Source organism: Camelus dromedarius, chromosome 9 (assembly GCF_036321535.1).
Source record: "Camelus dromedarius isolate mCamDro1 chromosome 9, mCamDro1.pat, whole genome shotgun sequence".
NCBI lineage: Eukaryota > Metazoa > Chordata > Mammalia > Artiodactyla > Camelidae > Camelus > Camelus dromedarius.
In genome coordinates, this window is record NC_087444.1 from 61897729 (window position 1) to 61911394 (window position 13666).

Consider the following 13666-nt stretch of genomic DNA (forward strand, 5'->3'; position numbering starts at 1 on the left):
TATCAATCTGACCCTGCCCGATTTTTGGCAGCAGCTGGGCAACACCAAAAGTGAATCCTAAGTCATCCTGTGTGCAGAGTGTCAGGCTGCTAATAAAGTTATTTCAAAATAAACACACATACACACACACACAAGTTGCCTGGAGTTGGTGAGTGCACATGCCACGTTCCCACTTCTTTCCTGCTCACGGGAGAGGCAGACTTTTTACACATCCGGGAAAAGTTTGTCCAAGCAGCAGCAAGATAGGAACATTCAGCCTTTCCACAAATCCTAGATTCTCATTTCTTTAGATGAAAAACAACCCCGGTCTAACTTCCCATCCCATCATTTTTTAAAATTAATGTCCACACTATAAGTCATACAAGAAGCCCTAAATTTAATTAGCAGACCCAAATAAAGTCACATATTTAATAGAAGGCCTGACAATTAAATTTGCACCATCGGGGCTCTCCGAGTGGAGGAGACGGAGCAGGAAGGCCAGCGGTTTCTGTTTCCCTTTTTTCCACCGGGAAACTAGGCAGCAGGCCTGTACAGCAAAGAGGGGGAAAGGCCGGAGTGGCTGATTCTTCCCAACAGCTGGGGGCTCCCTCAGTAAGCCGGCCTGCGTCCCTAAGTACTTCCAGTAGGTGGGGGTGTCCCGGAGCAGAGCTCAGGGTGCAAGAGAACCAGAAGTGATCAGCCAGGCCGTGGGGCCTGGAAACAGCTGTCCACATCAGTCCTGGCGGGGGTCTGCTGGGGCCCGCGGAGGGGGGACAGAGTTCAGACACAAAAGGGGAGGAGGCTGCTGGGAGCAGGGGCAGGCAGCCGCCAACGATCATTTTTTATCTGAAATATTCCTGAGACGTGGAAGACTACGTTTCTTCATTCTCACACTGCTAACCAAGCCAACCGGTATTTTTTGAATAGTTAGATTGTGCTAAGCTTTTCAGATACAGATTAAAAAAAAAAAAAAAAAAAAAAAGCATGTCACAGAGTTTAAAAAATCAGACAAGGGTCCTGGCTTCAGCAACTACAGCTCTGTTTATATTTTAATGTTTCGTACGTGACTGCCTCTGTCGGGGAAGGGTGGGGGGAGAGAGACGGAGAGAGAGAAGTTGCCTGTTAGCTTTAGTGTAAATCACAGTTACTTCATTTTTCCCTGTGCCCTTGGAAATTATTCAAAATTAAACTTTCCCCTCTTTATGGGGGGTGGGGGGGGAGGTGTCCTCTGTGTTGTAAATGGGAGGGCCTGTGTCTGGTCAGCAGCAATGATAATCCAAGGCCAATCGATGGAAACACACACTCACAGCCCCCTACCCTGCCCCGGCTCGTCCAACTCTCAAGTTACAGGTTTACACGGCAAGTCTAAATAATATTCAAAATGATAAATGGCACCCTAAGCCCGGCATCCACCATCAATCTTTTTTTAAGGAACATCCATCTTCAATAACGCATGTTTGAATCATGTGAAGCCAGGAGCCCTGAGATTCATTTATCCCACCCCTCACAAGCCAGGGGGCAGCTGAATGATACCTGTCAGCCCCAGTTCTTTTTTTTTTTTTTTTTTCTTTTTCTTTCCTAGACTACTAAAAGGGAAGAAAAGAAGGGAAAAGAGAAAAGGAATGTTGGGGGAGGGGGGAGTCAGAAGAGCGTCAGAGGCTGAGCAGTGTGGTTTAGCAGATAATATGAAAGAACATAACCTCTTCCGAGCCTCTGCCAATCTCTTGCCCACCACACCACACACCCAGCCATCCATACGAAGCAGGCTCTCCCCTCCTCGGCCCTGCCTCTCCTCTCTCCTCTCTCCTCCCTCTCCCTCTCACCAAATCAGCAGTGTTCCCTCTGCAAGCCAGCGGTACTGGGTCCAGTGCGAGGAGGAGGAGGAGGAGGAGGAGGAGGAGGAGGAGGAGGAGGCAGCATCACATGGTGGACCAGGCTTCCCTCCCCTCCCCGTTGTCTGGCTGGGGCCCATATGATAAATGACATATGTCATTCTGTCAGGAGGGAAGGGTGGGTCAGTGATGTATGACTCTGCTGAAAAGGAAATCGACTCTTTGGCATGGCGCAGCTCTTCCCCGGGATCTAGTTTCAGAACTCTGAAATGAATTCTCCGACGTTTCAAGTGCATACTTAGGGCAGGCTGATGGGAGGCCTGGGGAAATCACACTTTATCCTCCCCCTGCCCTTCCCACGGCAAGGGGAAAGGGAAAAAAAAAAAGAAAGAAAGAAAAAAAGAAAAACGGCTCAGCCACTGGATACCTGCAAAAGGCCACGCGCGTGTCAAAGTCCCCAGCAGCCACACACCACGGGTTATTAAAAAAAAAAAAATGTGACTTTGGGGGGAAAAAAAAAGAAATTAAGTGGAGGAAGGTTGGTCTTTATTTATTTATTTATTTTTAATGGCAAAGGGCTGACACAAAAGCAAGATAAAAATTAGCATGTTTGAAGTAATCGTCCCGCAGCTTGACATCTGCATAGTAAATTTTAAAGGAAAAAAATGTGTCAGACAGCCATGAGCCGCCTCGCCCTCCCCCCTTTCATTAGCTCACTGCCAGGGTGGCACTGCTGAACCTCATTACGGCAAGAGGATTTATGAAGCTGAACCCAATGGCAAAGAAAAGGCATCTGTCAATAATTGTAGGGAGCTGCACTCACAGCTTTGAAATCTCATTAAGTATGCAGTTATCAGGCATAAAGATCAAAAACATTACTCAACTCCGACAGAATCTTATGGAGGAACATTAATTAGCAACAGGCCTACAGTACAAAAAAAAAAAAAAAAAACACACAGACTTCCTCTCACACCTGCCCAACCCACAAACCTAAAGCAACACTCCCCCTCCCGCCCGAAAAAAAATAATTCCCGGCATCTGAGACTGATCAAGAACATGAAACAAGAGAGACACACAGAAAGGAGGGGAGGGAGGGAGGGAAGGGGTGGGCGGCGGGCGGGCAGGCAGGGAGGGGAGGGGAGGGCGGGGAAATTCAGTTGAGAAAGGCTTGGCGGTGAGGAGAGAAAAGGAAGAAGCTGTCAGACTTGAGAAGGATGTCAGCGCTGGCCCTGATTACAGGGGCCTATGGAGTTCTCAGACCTTTTATCATCCTGGCCATGAAAACCAGCCGGGTGTCACCGCAGGAGGGCTGGTGGCTGCCCGTGCCAGCAGCCCAGGCCCGGACCCTGAGACCCTCTCCTCCGGCCCCTGCTCACCTGGCAGGCAGGGATCCTCGGCCCCCGAGCCCAGGAGGCAGGCCCTGCCCGGCCTTCTGCACACCCAGATCTGATGTCCCCGCCCAGTCTGCAGCCGGCCAGGAAAAGCCAGGGCCAGACCCAGCTCCCAGGGCCTTGGGCACCGTCTAGGGAATCACCGGTGTCACTGCACCTCACCACCATCTGAACACACCTTCTTCTTCCTCCAAAGCAGAGGGAGGCAGCCCTCTCACACATACGCTTTCCCTTATTTCTGTGTGTGCCTGACTGACCTGCTTTGTCACTCACACCACACTGACAAGTAAAATACAAAATGGGGAGAATTCCCATCCAAAGGGTCAGGCCACACTGGGTCAGGAGACCCCCTGACCTTTGCCACATGCGGGACAGGGCACGGCTGATGGCGGGTGTCAAACCTCCTGCGCTAGCCTGACTCCAGGATACCCACGGGGGGACAATCCAATGACAAGCTTCCTCTCCCACCACATTCTCCACCTCTTGCAAGCTGCGATGGCAAAGAACAATGTACACACGTTTGGAAACATCCCACAAGAACTGTGGGCTTAGGGTCTCGGGCAAACCTCTTATGTTCTCTGGTGGACTGGGTGCAGGGGAGGTACCCGGAGGCACAGGGGGAGGTGTCAAAGGACACTCAGGTTTCCGTCCAACAGGCAACACCAGCCAACTCCACGGCATGTCGTGCAACAGTTAGGCAAGGTCCTCAGGCTTCCCCCCAAGAAAGGTGTATGATAATAATAATAATAATAATAATAATAATAATAATAATAATAATAATAATAATAATAAAGCATATATTCTGTACTAACTTCCCTTCTTGCACTGTTACAGACAGGTGGCCTTCTCTGGTTACCCATAAGCACATGCTCTTGTAGTCTCTGTCACACACACACACGCACACGGACTTCCCATAATCCCACACCATGAGGGTGAGAAAACCTAAGAACAGCATCTCCTTTGATCTGAAACCTCCACCATCATTCTTCCCTGAGCCCCTCTTCCACCCCCATACCTCTTACCTCAACCCACAGTCCCTTCTCAAGTGTTTTTACCTCTCTCTTCTACAGAAGATAATGGTCACCTTTTCTTAATTAGCCGCATCTTTAAGGAAAGGGGAATTAAGATTCCTAGGCAACCAGCCTGGAGATCCCTTCCAGCCCAGGCCCATCCTTTCCAATCAGGGACTCTCCTCTAGAATATCAATGAACACGGGGCAGCTCAGTCGTCACCTATGACCAAAAAGAATTGAGGACACTTGTCTACAAGCCAGACCTGACGAGAAGGAATTTTAGCAGGAGTGTTACAATAAGGTGTTTATATTTTTTTTTATGTGCTTACCGTGTTACCTTTATTATGTGTAACATCAAAGTGATTATAGCAATTACATCTACCAGAATTAATTACAGAACTTCCCATCATCCCGGGATACATAATGCATTAGAGGAAAGCCAAAGAAAGAAAACATCTTGATTGTAGTAACTATTGTTGGTGTGTATTTTCCCCGGCAGCAATGCCAAACTAACGGCAGCTCTCAGGAAGGGCAGGGCAATGGGGACGGGGAGCTTTAATCAGAAATGAGGTATATTTCCTTTAAATTAAGTAACACGTTTGTCTAATAATAGGCTGGCACTCCTGGACATAGAAAATCAATTTAATTTTTTAAGTGTACATCTTTAAAAGGCGCTGGTTAGTCCACCCCACCAATGTTACTACATAAAGGAGAAAGCACATGGGTGAAAGACTTACATGTCTTTACGTATGCAAAATAAATTCACTCAAGGCTTCATTAATATTAATTTAAATTCAAAACCCATTTACATTAAATTGTTCATTAAAAATTGCCTATTTTATGCAACATGCATTTCTCAAAGAACTCAGAGGAAACTGAATACATAGGGCTAGATTTAATGATGGGGCTGGAAAATCAAAAGTAAATGAATTTGAGTCATTTCACGTACATGACCAAACCAGCACTTTGCTCTCCAAGGGATGGGTTCCAGTTTGGGGAACAAGCAGGCAGGCAGAGTATTTTGCTTTTCCTGCTACTGGAAGCTTGTGAAAGTGACCTTCTGGTCCACCAGAGAGGTGGAAGGAAAAGGAAACAAGGGACACTGGTGAGGTGGAAGGAGCGGCCAGTCCCAAACCAGACTGGAGAAGGAGCAGGAATCCCCTCCGAATCCCACCTGGACTCGGAGCAGTGAGAGTTTGGCGCTTGCTTTTTAAAAAGGTCCACGAGTGAGCATTTGCCAGTCCCCATCTTGGTCTAGAATTAATAGTTTCTCTCTCCCCTTCACTCCGCCCGCTGCAATCGTTTATTCCCAAAGCAAGAGGATCAGGAAGATGATGACAAGGAGTTGGTAAGTTCCTTGCTTTGGCGCCCTCCCCCTCGAAGACAATCCGAACTTATACTGTTTCCCCAACAGCTGTTCTGGATGAAGAAAACACAGTCATAATTAATAACATGTGTTCTGACAGTATGAATTAATAATTTATCATTAAGCCCAAACAAATTTAAATTACTATTCAAGAGCCACACCTTAGCACACTTGAGAAAATAAGGTAAGGAGATGGTCGAAAAGTCTAGGTAACGTGATCTTTAGAGAAATGCCTTTTCCCCTCTCCGTTCATCTCTTGGGCCACTCCTGTTGAAATACTACAATCGTTTACAGAATTGAAAGTAATTAAACCCAAGAATCTAAGTGCTGATCAGATCAAGTGTATGTGCTCCAAATGTCTTCTTTTTCAAATGGGGTTTATAAAATATTCAATATTTGGTCAAGGACACAATGTAATCTTTCTAATAAAGATTCCTAAATCTGGAGTATGACAGTCCTTCAGGCAAGTGGTCACCAGCTGATTCTATTCTAATGCTGTTTTTTTTTTTAATTCCCAAAAATGCATAGCATCATTCTAGTCGCAGTTACCTGAATTTTCACACCCATGTCTAACGTAAATGTTTACAAGTGTTGAAAAATGAGAGCAAGCTACCAGATCCATGTATTCATTCCTTACAATTCAGGTAAAAGAATCCAGAAAGAAAAAAAAATATTCATAGCTATTGTTTGGTAGGATTTGAAAATTAATTTAATGACTAACTGCAAATACTGGAAACTAGAATTAATCTGTCTGGATTTTTTTTTTAAAGGCTTACAGACATTTAAATGCATGTATCGGGACACTTTATCAACCTAACATAAAATTGTCATCTTATCTTATTATATGACTATTTTATGCATGTGTCAAAAGAATTTAAAAATGACTGCCTGTCTATTGAGTCTAATTACAACTGCACATTATCTGTCTCGATGTACCAGTCCATATCATTGTTACCAAATACAATATAGTGTATTCACCTTTCATTTTTAACTTCTGACAGAGAAACCACAATTTGGAGCATAACTAGCACACACACACACACAGTGAACACCTGAGAGGGTCCGGACTGATGATGCCACAATTCTGCTGGGTCCTGTTTCCCTGCACAGGCTGCAGGCTGATACTACAGGGGTGTCATGCACCCTACTTTTTTTTTTTTTTTTTCACTACAAGACTAAAGCTATTTTTATAGTTTGTCCAGTGACAGGCGGGACTAAAAATGGGCCAGCAGGAAAGCCTCACAAACGGCACTCGGCATCCCTGTGGCCTGCTCCCGTTACCGGATGAAATACGGCTGTGGTGCACCCGGTCCAAGACTCCCCATCCTCTCCCTGCTGCTTCCCTGCCGGTGTCTGCAGCCCTGGCCCCGGCCCGGCCCCGCCAGACACCAGGGAAAGAAAAGACCCCCTGGAGAAGGGCCGGGTACTTCGCCTCCCAGAAGGTGATCTGAGAAACCCAGAAGTGGAGGGTGGGGAAACACAGGGTTTTCATGCTGGGAACTCACCTGGGTTTCACGGCATTTCCCACGGCCCTGAGCAGTCACCTTTCATTCTAATCACTTTACAAAACAATCTTCAGTTTAAAAAAAAAAAAAAAAAAAAAGGGAAAATGCAGACTTGTGAGGCAATTTGGGGAATAACTGCTGATACATCAGTTATTGACTATCCGGCTCCCGTTTATGAACGTGCTCAAGGCAAAACTGAGAACCAAATGACAACACCAACCGCTCACAATCAAGGGCGGCCCTGGAGAGCACTGAAGCCCTAACTGACAGTTGTCAAGATAATGGGGGCGCAGCAGCTGATTCTAGAAGATTCTCTCCCCGATGTGAGTGTCCAGGGGAAGATCTTTGCCTCCTGCCCTCTTTGTTTTCCTCCTTCCTCTTCTTGGATTTTTCTTGTTTGGAATTTACATTGTCCCTTTCATTTTGTAGGAAAAAGGGGTGGGGGAAATCACAGCGCGACCAAAACCAGTCATTCCGTCACCTTGCTACAGGGGAGAATACCTGTCCAAACGAGAGGTGTGTGACAGGTTTGAGAGCAAAAAAAAATTCCCAAGGCTGATGCTGAAATGCCTCCCTGAATGCTCCATGTGCTTCCAAGAGAGAAGAGACGAGCTCCTCTCTGGAGCTGCCTGATACATGGTCCAGACTCAGGCAGGCCAGGGTGGCGTTACTTGGACACCACCAGGTGTGCTGCCTGCTCTGCCCACATCTACTGGCAAAGTAACCCCCCCCCATGCCTTGCCACAAGCTCACCCTAATCCTTGCGGATCCACAGTGGCCTGTGACACCAGCAGGTCCTAAGGGGTCCCAACCACTTTTACAAAAGTCAACAGGCTCGAAGGTTTACCTTTGCAACGTGACCAGCTAACGACCCCATGGAAGTTTATTCTCTTTCAACAAATGGGACATAGGACTCAAAAGGTCAGTGTCAAGTTGTTGTCTGCTGCTGGGTTGTTGGTTTTTTTTTTTTCTGGGTTTTTTTTTTTTCTGTTTTTGGAAGTTTCAGCAATGGCTTTTTAGGATTTTACATTTCCTTCCAGGAGATGAATGTGAATGAAGAAAACGTTATCTGCTCTTAAGTACTGCTCGAATTTCTTTTCTAGCATTTTCCAAAAAAGACTTTTGTAAAACCAAACGCTACATAGAAGAGAGGGTTGTATTTCTGTATTTGAAGCAAGGGGTAATGGTTTTTTGCCTGAAGGACCCTGGCCTCTGTAACCCCGCTCCTCTTGGCTTCTCCGGGTAACAACGTCTATCCGGCACAAATGGACAGATAGCCCTTTGAAACTGCCCGCCTGGAGAAAGGAAAGTCCTGCCTGTGTTCCTCTTCGGCAGGTAAAGAAATTTCTCTCTTCCCTTTGAGAAAAGGCACTAAGGCACGCGTAATTTCTGTGAAACAGAGAAAAATCCTAAAGTACAGAAATATGTCTTTTCAGGGATTCTTGGAGCCTGCTTTGGCCTTCTGGAGAGCAGTGCTCCATTTGGCTTAGACAGAAAAACTCTGTGCACCTGTGGGCCACGTCTGCACGCTCTCCCCAGCGCTCAGTCCTTTGTGGTTGTTATTCTACCCCAGACCATTAAAAGGGCCCTAATTCCTATGACATGATTATCCAGGTACCAAAGCCCATTTGTCACCTGCAGCAGAAAATTGAGTTAATGCACAACTAAAGGCAGCCAGGACTGTGTAATATCAACTTGATTACATCAAACTAGCTGCAAACCTAATTCTGCTGGATGACACTGCGTCGGGCTTGTCATCTCCAATCATTAAAGCTGTCAGGAATCCATCAGGTTTACAGCTAATTAGGTGAACACTAATGAAGCTGGCAAAACAACTTTTCTTTTTTTATGGCTGAGCGGACCTTTCAGTTTGCAGGGGAAAAAAAAAATTCTCAAGTATTCTCAAGGTTGCTGGGGACTGGATTTCCAGTTACCAATCAGCAGACATCTTTCTTTTTCCCACTCTCTCGCTCTATCAGTACAAAGCAATCAATTTGTCATCACGCCCAGTATGCCACAAATGCAAGCATGAACCTTATAACTTGCAGCTGTGAGAACTGAAAAAAAGGAAAAAATGGCAAGTTTCTTGTCCATCCAAACAAACAAACTCACACGGCCCACTTATTGGCTTCTGCAGACTTATCGCCAGCCTCAGTGTGGAGGGTTTTTTTTATGCCTCCACTCTCCTTAAATAAGTAGCCCTTTAGACATTCTCCACCCCCTCCTCTACACGTCCATTAGGCAGAGGCATTCTGATAAAGTAAATCCAAAACCAGGCTATGGGAAAGAAAGCAAGCACTCATGCTGCCAACTTCTGATTGACCATTAAGCTATTGATGAATGTGCCTGTCAGAAGAGAGACAATTAAATCAAATATGAAACAAAGTCGTTTTGACGGGTCATTTTGATAGAGCAAAACCATTCTTCCATCTCCTATTAGTCGTGCAGTCAAGTTTTTATATAATGAATATTTCTTAGCTGACCTGAGATTTCCTGGCTGGCTTTTTAAAAGGTGCAAAGGGTTAGGGAACAGGTTACCTTTAAAAAAAAAAATAAAATAAAATAAAACCAACAGTACATATCCTCCTTCTCTAATATTTTTAGCAGAAAGTTATCAAATAAGAGTCCCAGGTTGGCATGGTGGAAGAGAAAAGATGAAGCAACGGCGGAGAGAGTTCTAAACCAAATGTAAAGATGTAATCACATATGGTTCATTTGATTGAGGCACAAAGATACCTTAAAATGTGCATCCAAAAAGGAAAGAAAAAATTTCAAAGACTGGAAGCAGCCCAAGACACTCCTACTGCCCAACTTTGTGAAGGAGTCCTCCAAACTTTTAGAGTTTATTTTGGGTAGATAAGCTCATGGCTTGAGCTTGGAATTTCAAGTAGAAAGTGGGATGGGCAAAAAGCACCAGCCTGGAGGTGACTTGAGAGATGGCACCCTCTCTAAACCACTACTGGGATTTTCAAACTTTCTAAATTTAGGTAACACTGAGGACAGAGAGCAAAATCTGCAATACATGCCCCAAATCAAGTCTGTTTTCTTCCAAGATTTTCTTAGGACATTAACAGGCCAGTGCATTTCTGGGAGAAGAAAGAATAGCGTTCCCTCTCTGTGACCCTGTGTAAGAAGACTCAAGTTCAGTGCAGCCAGTGTGCGAGCTCCACTGGCAGTGACGGCTGACATGATGGAAATGACCACCACCATCACCCCCACTGTTACCGCAGACACTCAAGGACAGCATGGGTACTATGCCTTCATCCAAGAAGGGTATATCAGCCAGTGCCCTGACCCATCTCTCTGACCTCCTATCTTCTACCAAAAGAAAAGAACGGAAAAGAAAGAAAGAAAAGAAGAAAAAGAAAGAAATGAACCTCCACTTAACCCTCCCGCTCAGGCAGCATCTGAACCTCTGCACATCTGAGTGTTACTCATATCAAAATACATCACGTCCATATGTGGTCCTCTCAGCAATCCGCCCCAAATCCCAGAAGTTGCACTGACAGGGCCCTAATGACGTCACAGAGCTTGGCCTCACCATTTCGAATGATTTATTGATGTTTATTGGGAATGAATAGATCAAAGGCAGCAGCATGACGGGCGATCAATCAGTCATCAAATCAAGGGTGGCAAAGGGCCAGAAACCCTTCTTCCAGGCAACATGCCCCCAGCTGACATTATTGCAAAATAATGTTATGTGTGTGGGTTTTGTTTTGTTTTCAATGATGCTTTTTTCCAGAAAAGAAAAAAAAAGGAAAAAAGAATCAGCTCAGTCTTAACAGAAGTTGACACTCCTGGCAAAAAGAAAAAAAAAAAAAAGGAAAAAAAGAAAAGGGGAGAAGTACGCTAACATGTCCCAGAACTAAGTACTATGAGGAGATGAGGATGGGAGAAGCAGTGGAAGGAGGGGGTTGGGGTGACGGAAAACAAACCAGGGTAAAGGGAACGCCAGCATCTAACAACGACTTGACAGTCATCTGACAATACCCAGACCCAGTGCGCTCTGGTTTCCACCGCTGTGCCGGATTTTGGGCCCAATAAATGAAGAATCAATCGGATTAGCAGTAAGGTGGCCGAAGGGACCCGCTCGCTCACTCGCTCCCTCTCTTTCGCTCGGCAGACACCGGGCAGTCCCCCGCCGGCCGGCGGGAGGACACGGAAGGTGTCCCGGGGAACTCAGGTGACCCCGCCCGCCCCCCACAGAAAACAGACAGAAGAAGGCTCCTTCACAGCCCCTCCGCGGCCAGAGAGCTGAGGAGGAGGCAGGGACCCAGCCCAGCGCAGTTCGCCGCGAGTGAGCGCGGTGCCCCAAGTGGGTGCGAGAGGGAAGGGGGGGGCAGAACGCAGCGGGGCGTCCGGGGGGCGCCGGTCCGCGAGGCGGGCACACGCACCAGACAGGAGAGCGGCGAGCGAGCCCGGCGCCCCGGAGTTACTCTGAGCGGCCAGAGCGAAAGGGGCGAGAGCGGGGCGAGGAGCGGGGTCGCCGCCGGCTAGAGACGCGGGGCGAGGAGAGGAAGAGGAGGCGGAGGAGAGGAGGAAGGGGAAGCGGCTCGTACCTGCTGCGCGCCGGGGCGCCTGCTGCTTCCTCCTCGGCATGATGCTTCTCCGGCGACTGCCACTGCCGCCGCCGCCGCCGCTGCCGGGCTGAGGAGAGGGAGGGAGGGGCGGCGGGCCCGCGGGGGGGCGAGGCGGGCCGGCTCTCAGCCTCCCCCCCGGAGAGCGGCCGCCCGCAGGATGCTGCTGCGCCCCGGCTCTCCGCGTCCCCCCCGCTCCGCGCTCCGCCGCGATCCCCGAACGTGCGGAGGGAAGAAGGAGGGCGGGCGAGGGAGGCGCGGGGAGGGAGGAGCGCGGGGGGAGGAGGAGGCAGAGGAGGAGGAGGTGGTGAAGGAGGAGGAGGAGGAGGACCGCGCTGCCGGCGGAATGGGAAGTTTGACAAATCGCTCCAGAGGCCGGAGGAGGAGGGGGCGGGGAGGAGCGGCGGCCCTGCCCCCCCCCCGCCCCGTCCCCAGACGAGGTGCGCGGGGTTCGGGGCCGGGGGGCGGGGAGAGGGGGAGAAGGCGGGCAGAGGGGTGGGAGGAGGAGCGCGGGAGCGGCCCCGGCGGGTGAAACCCCGGCCCCCGCCCCGGACAGGGGGTCACGGCATCGGGGGGGCGTTCAGCCGCCGCCGCCGCGGCCCGGGGCTCAGCGGTCCAGTCTTCTGCCCGCGGCGCGGCTGGAGCGGCGGCGTCGGCAACAGGCAAGCTTAAAGGAAAAGGAGATGATCGTGTCACTCGCCCGCCCGCGGGGGCGCCGCGCCCCCGCTCCCGGCCCTGGGCCTGTCTAGGACCCCCGCCCAGTCCGGGGAGGGGGTGCCGCCTCTCCGCCTCCGCCCGGTGCGCGCACGCAGGGACTCGGCGCCTGCCGGGCCGAGCCCGTCCCGGGGCACTAGCTACTTCGGCCCGCCCCTGTTCCCCACCTCGCCTCGCCCCCTGGCCGCCCCCAGCTGCCCCGCCCGAGCTGCACTCCCCTCCACCCGCCGCGTCCAAAGTCCCCAGCTCGGACCCCGGTCCTGGGCCCGCGGGCGGGCGCCGGCGCCCTCGGGGGAGGAGGCGGGCGCGGGCCGGAGTGGGTGGGGGCTGCTCTCAGACCCCACGCCACCCGGGCTCCTCCCCCGGGAACTGCCGCCGCCACTTCCCCCAATTTTTTTTTTCCCGGGCAAACTTTCCCGGGCCGGTCCCGGGGGTCGGCGTGGGAGGGGGTGCCTCTAAGTTTCCTCTCCAGACTGGGAAGATCACTGTACCTCCACCCCGCCCCTCGCCCCCTAGGCCCCGGGCCGCGCCCCCCACCACAAGCGCAGGCAGATCCGAGGGCGGGACGGGAGTGGGGGCAGGAACTCGGACTCCCAAGCCCATCCCCCGCCTCGGGGCGCCCGGAGAAGGGCCACCGCGCCCAGAGCCTGGCCTGCCGGCAGTACTGAGCAAAAAGAATTGATTATTGATTGGGTGATAGGAGTCGCGGAGGCTTCTCGCGGGCCGGGCCGGCGGGCGGTGGAGAGGAGGAGCTGGCAGGGCTGCGTTGGCGGCGGGGCGACTCGGGTTCACTTACGGGCTGCCGCGAGGGCGCGGGTGGGCTGGAGCTCATTGGGACGACCCCCGGGCAGCGGCGGTTGAGCTGGAGCCGGAGCCGGAGCGGCGCGGGCGGCGGCGCATCGATGCGCTGCGGGCTCGATTGCGTCTCCCTGGGCCAGCTCTTGGGCCGGGAATGGGGCGGCCGCGGCGGGGCTGGCTCCGGGCGGAGGTGGCGGGGGCGCGGGGGTGACCGCCAGGCCCACGGTCCCCGAGGCAGCGCTCTTCCTGGGAGCGCCGCTGGGGCCCAGAGAGTCCCTTGGGCCCCGCGTCTGATAGTCCCGGGGAGGGCCGGAGCCCCGCGCCCTGGGACTGGCTGCCCGAGCTCTCCTGGAGCTGCAAACCCTGGCCTTCTTCCTTCCTTTTTTTTTTTTTCTTACGTTTCTTTTTTAGTCTTTTTCTCCCTCTTCTTCTGGCCCCTCTTCTCTTTATTTTTTCTTTGTGATTGTTTTTGCAAGTTTGTTTTAAAAGTTC

The 13666-nt window shown here is 50.6% G+C and overlaps 1 protein-coding gene across 1 annotated transcript in view; it reads right to left on the bottom strand.

Annotated features, from left to right (window-relative positions):
• The window catches only part of TSHZ3 (teashirt zinc finger homeobox 3), a 71178-nt gene extending 59075 nt beyond the window's left edge, over positions 1 to 12103 (bottom strand). Inside the window, exon 1 of the mRNA XM_064489204.1 lies at positions 11645 to 12103. Coding sequence (XP_064345274.1) covers positions 11645 to 11684 — 40 coding nt within the window. The 5' untranslated portion in view covers positions 11685 to 12103. The remainder of the gene's footprint in view (positions 1 to 11644) is intronic.
• Positions 12104 to 13666: the final 1563 nt, after the last annotated feature.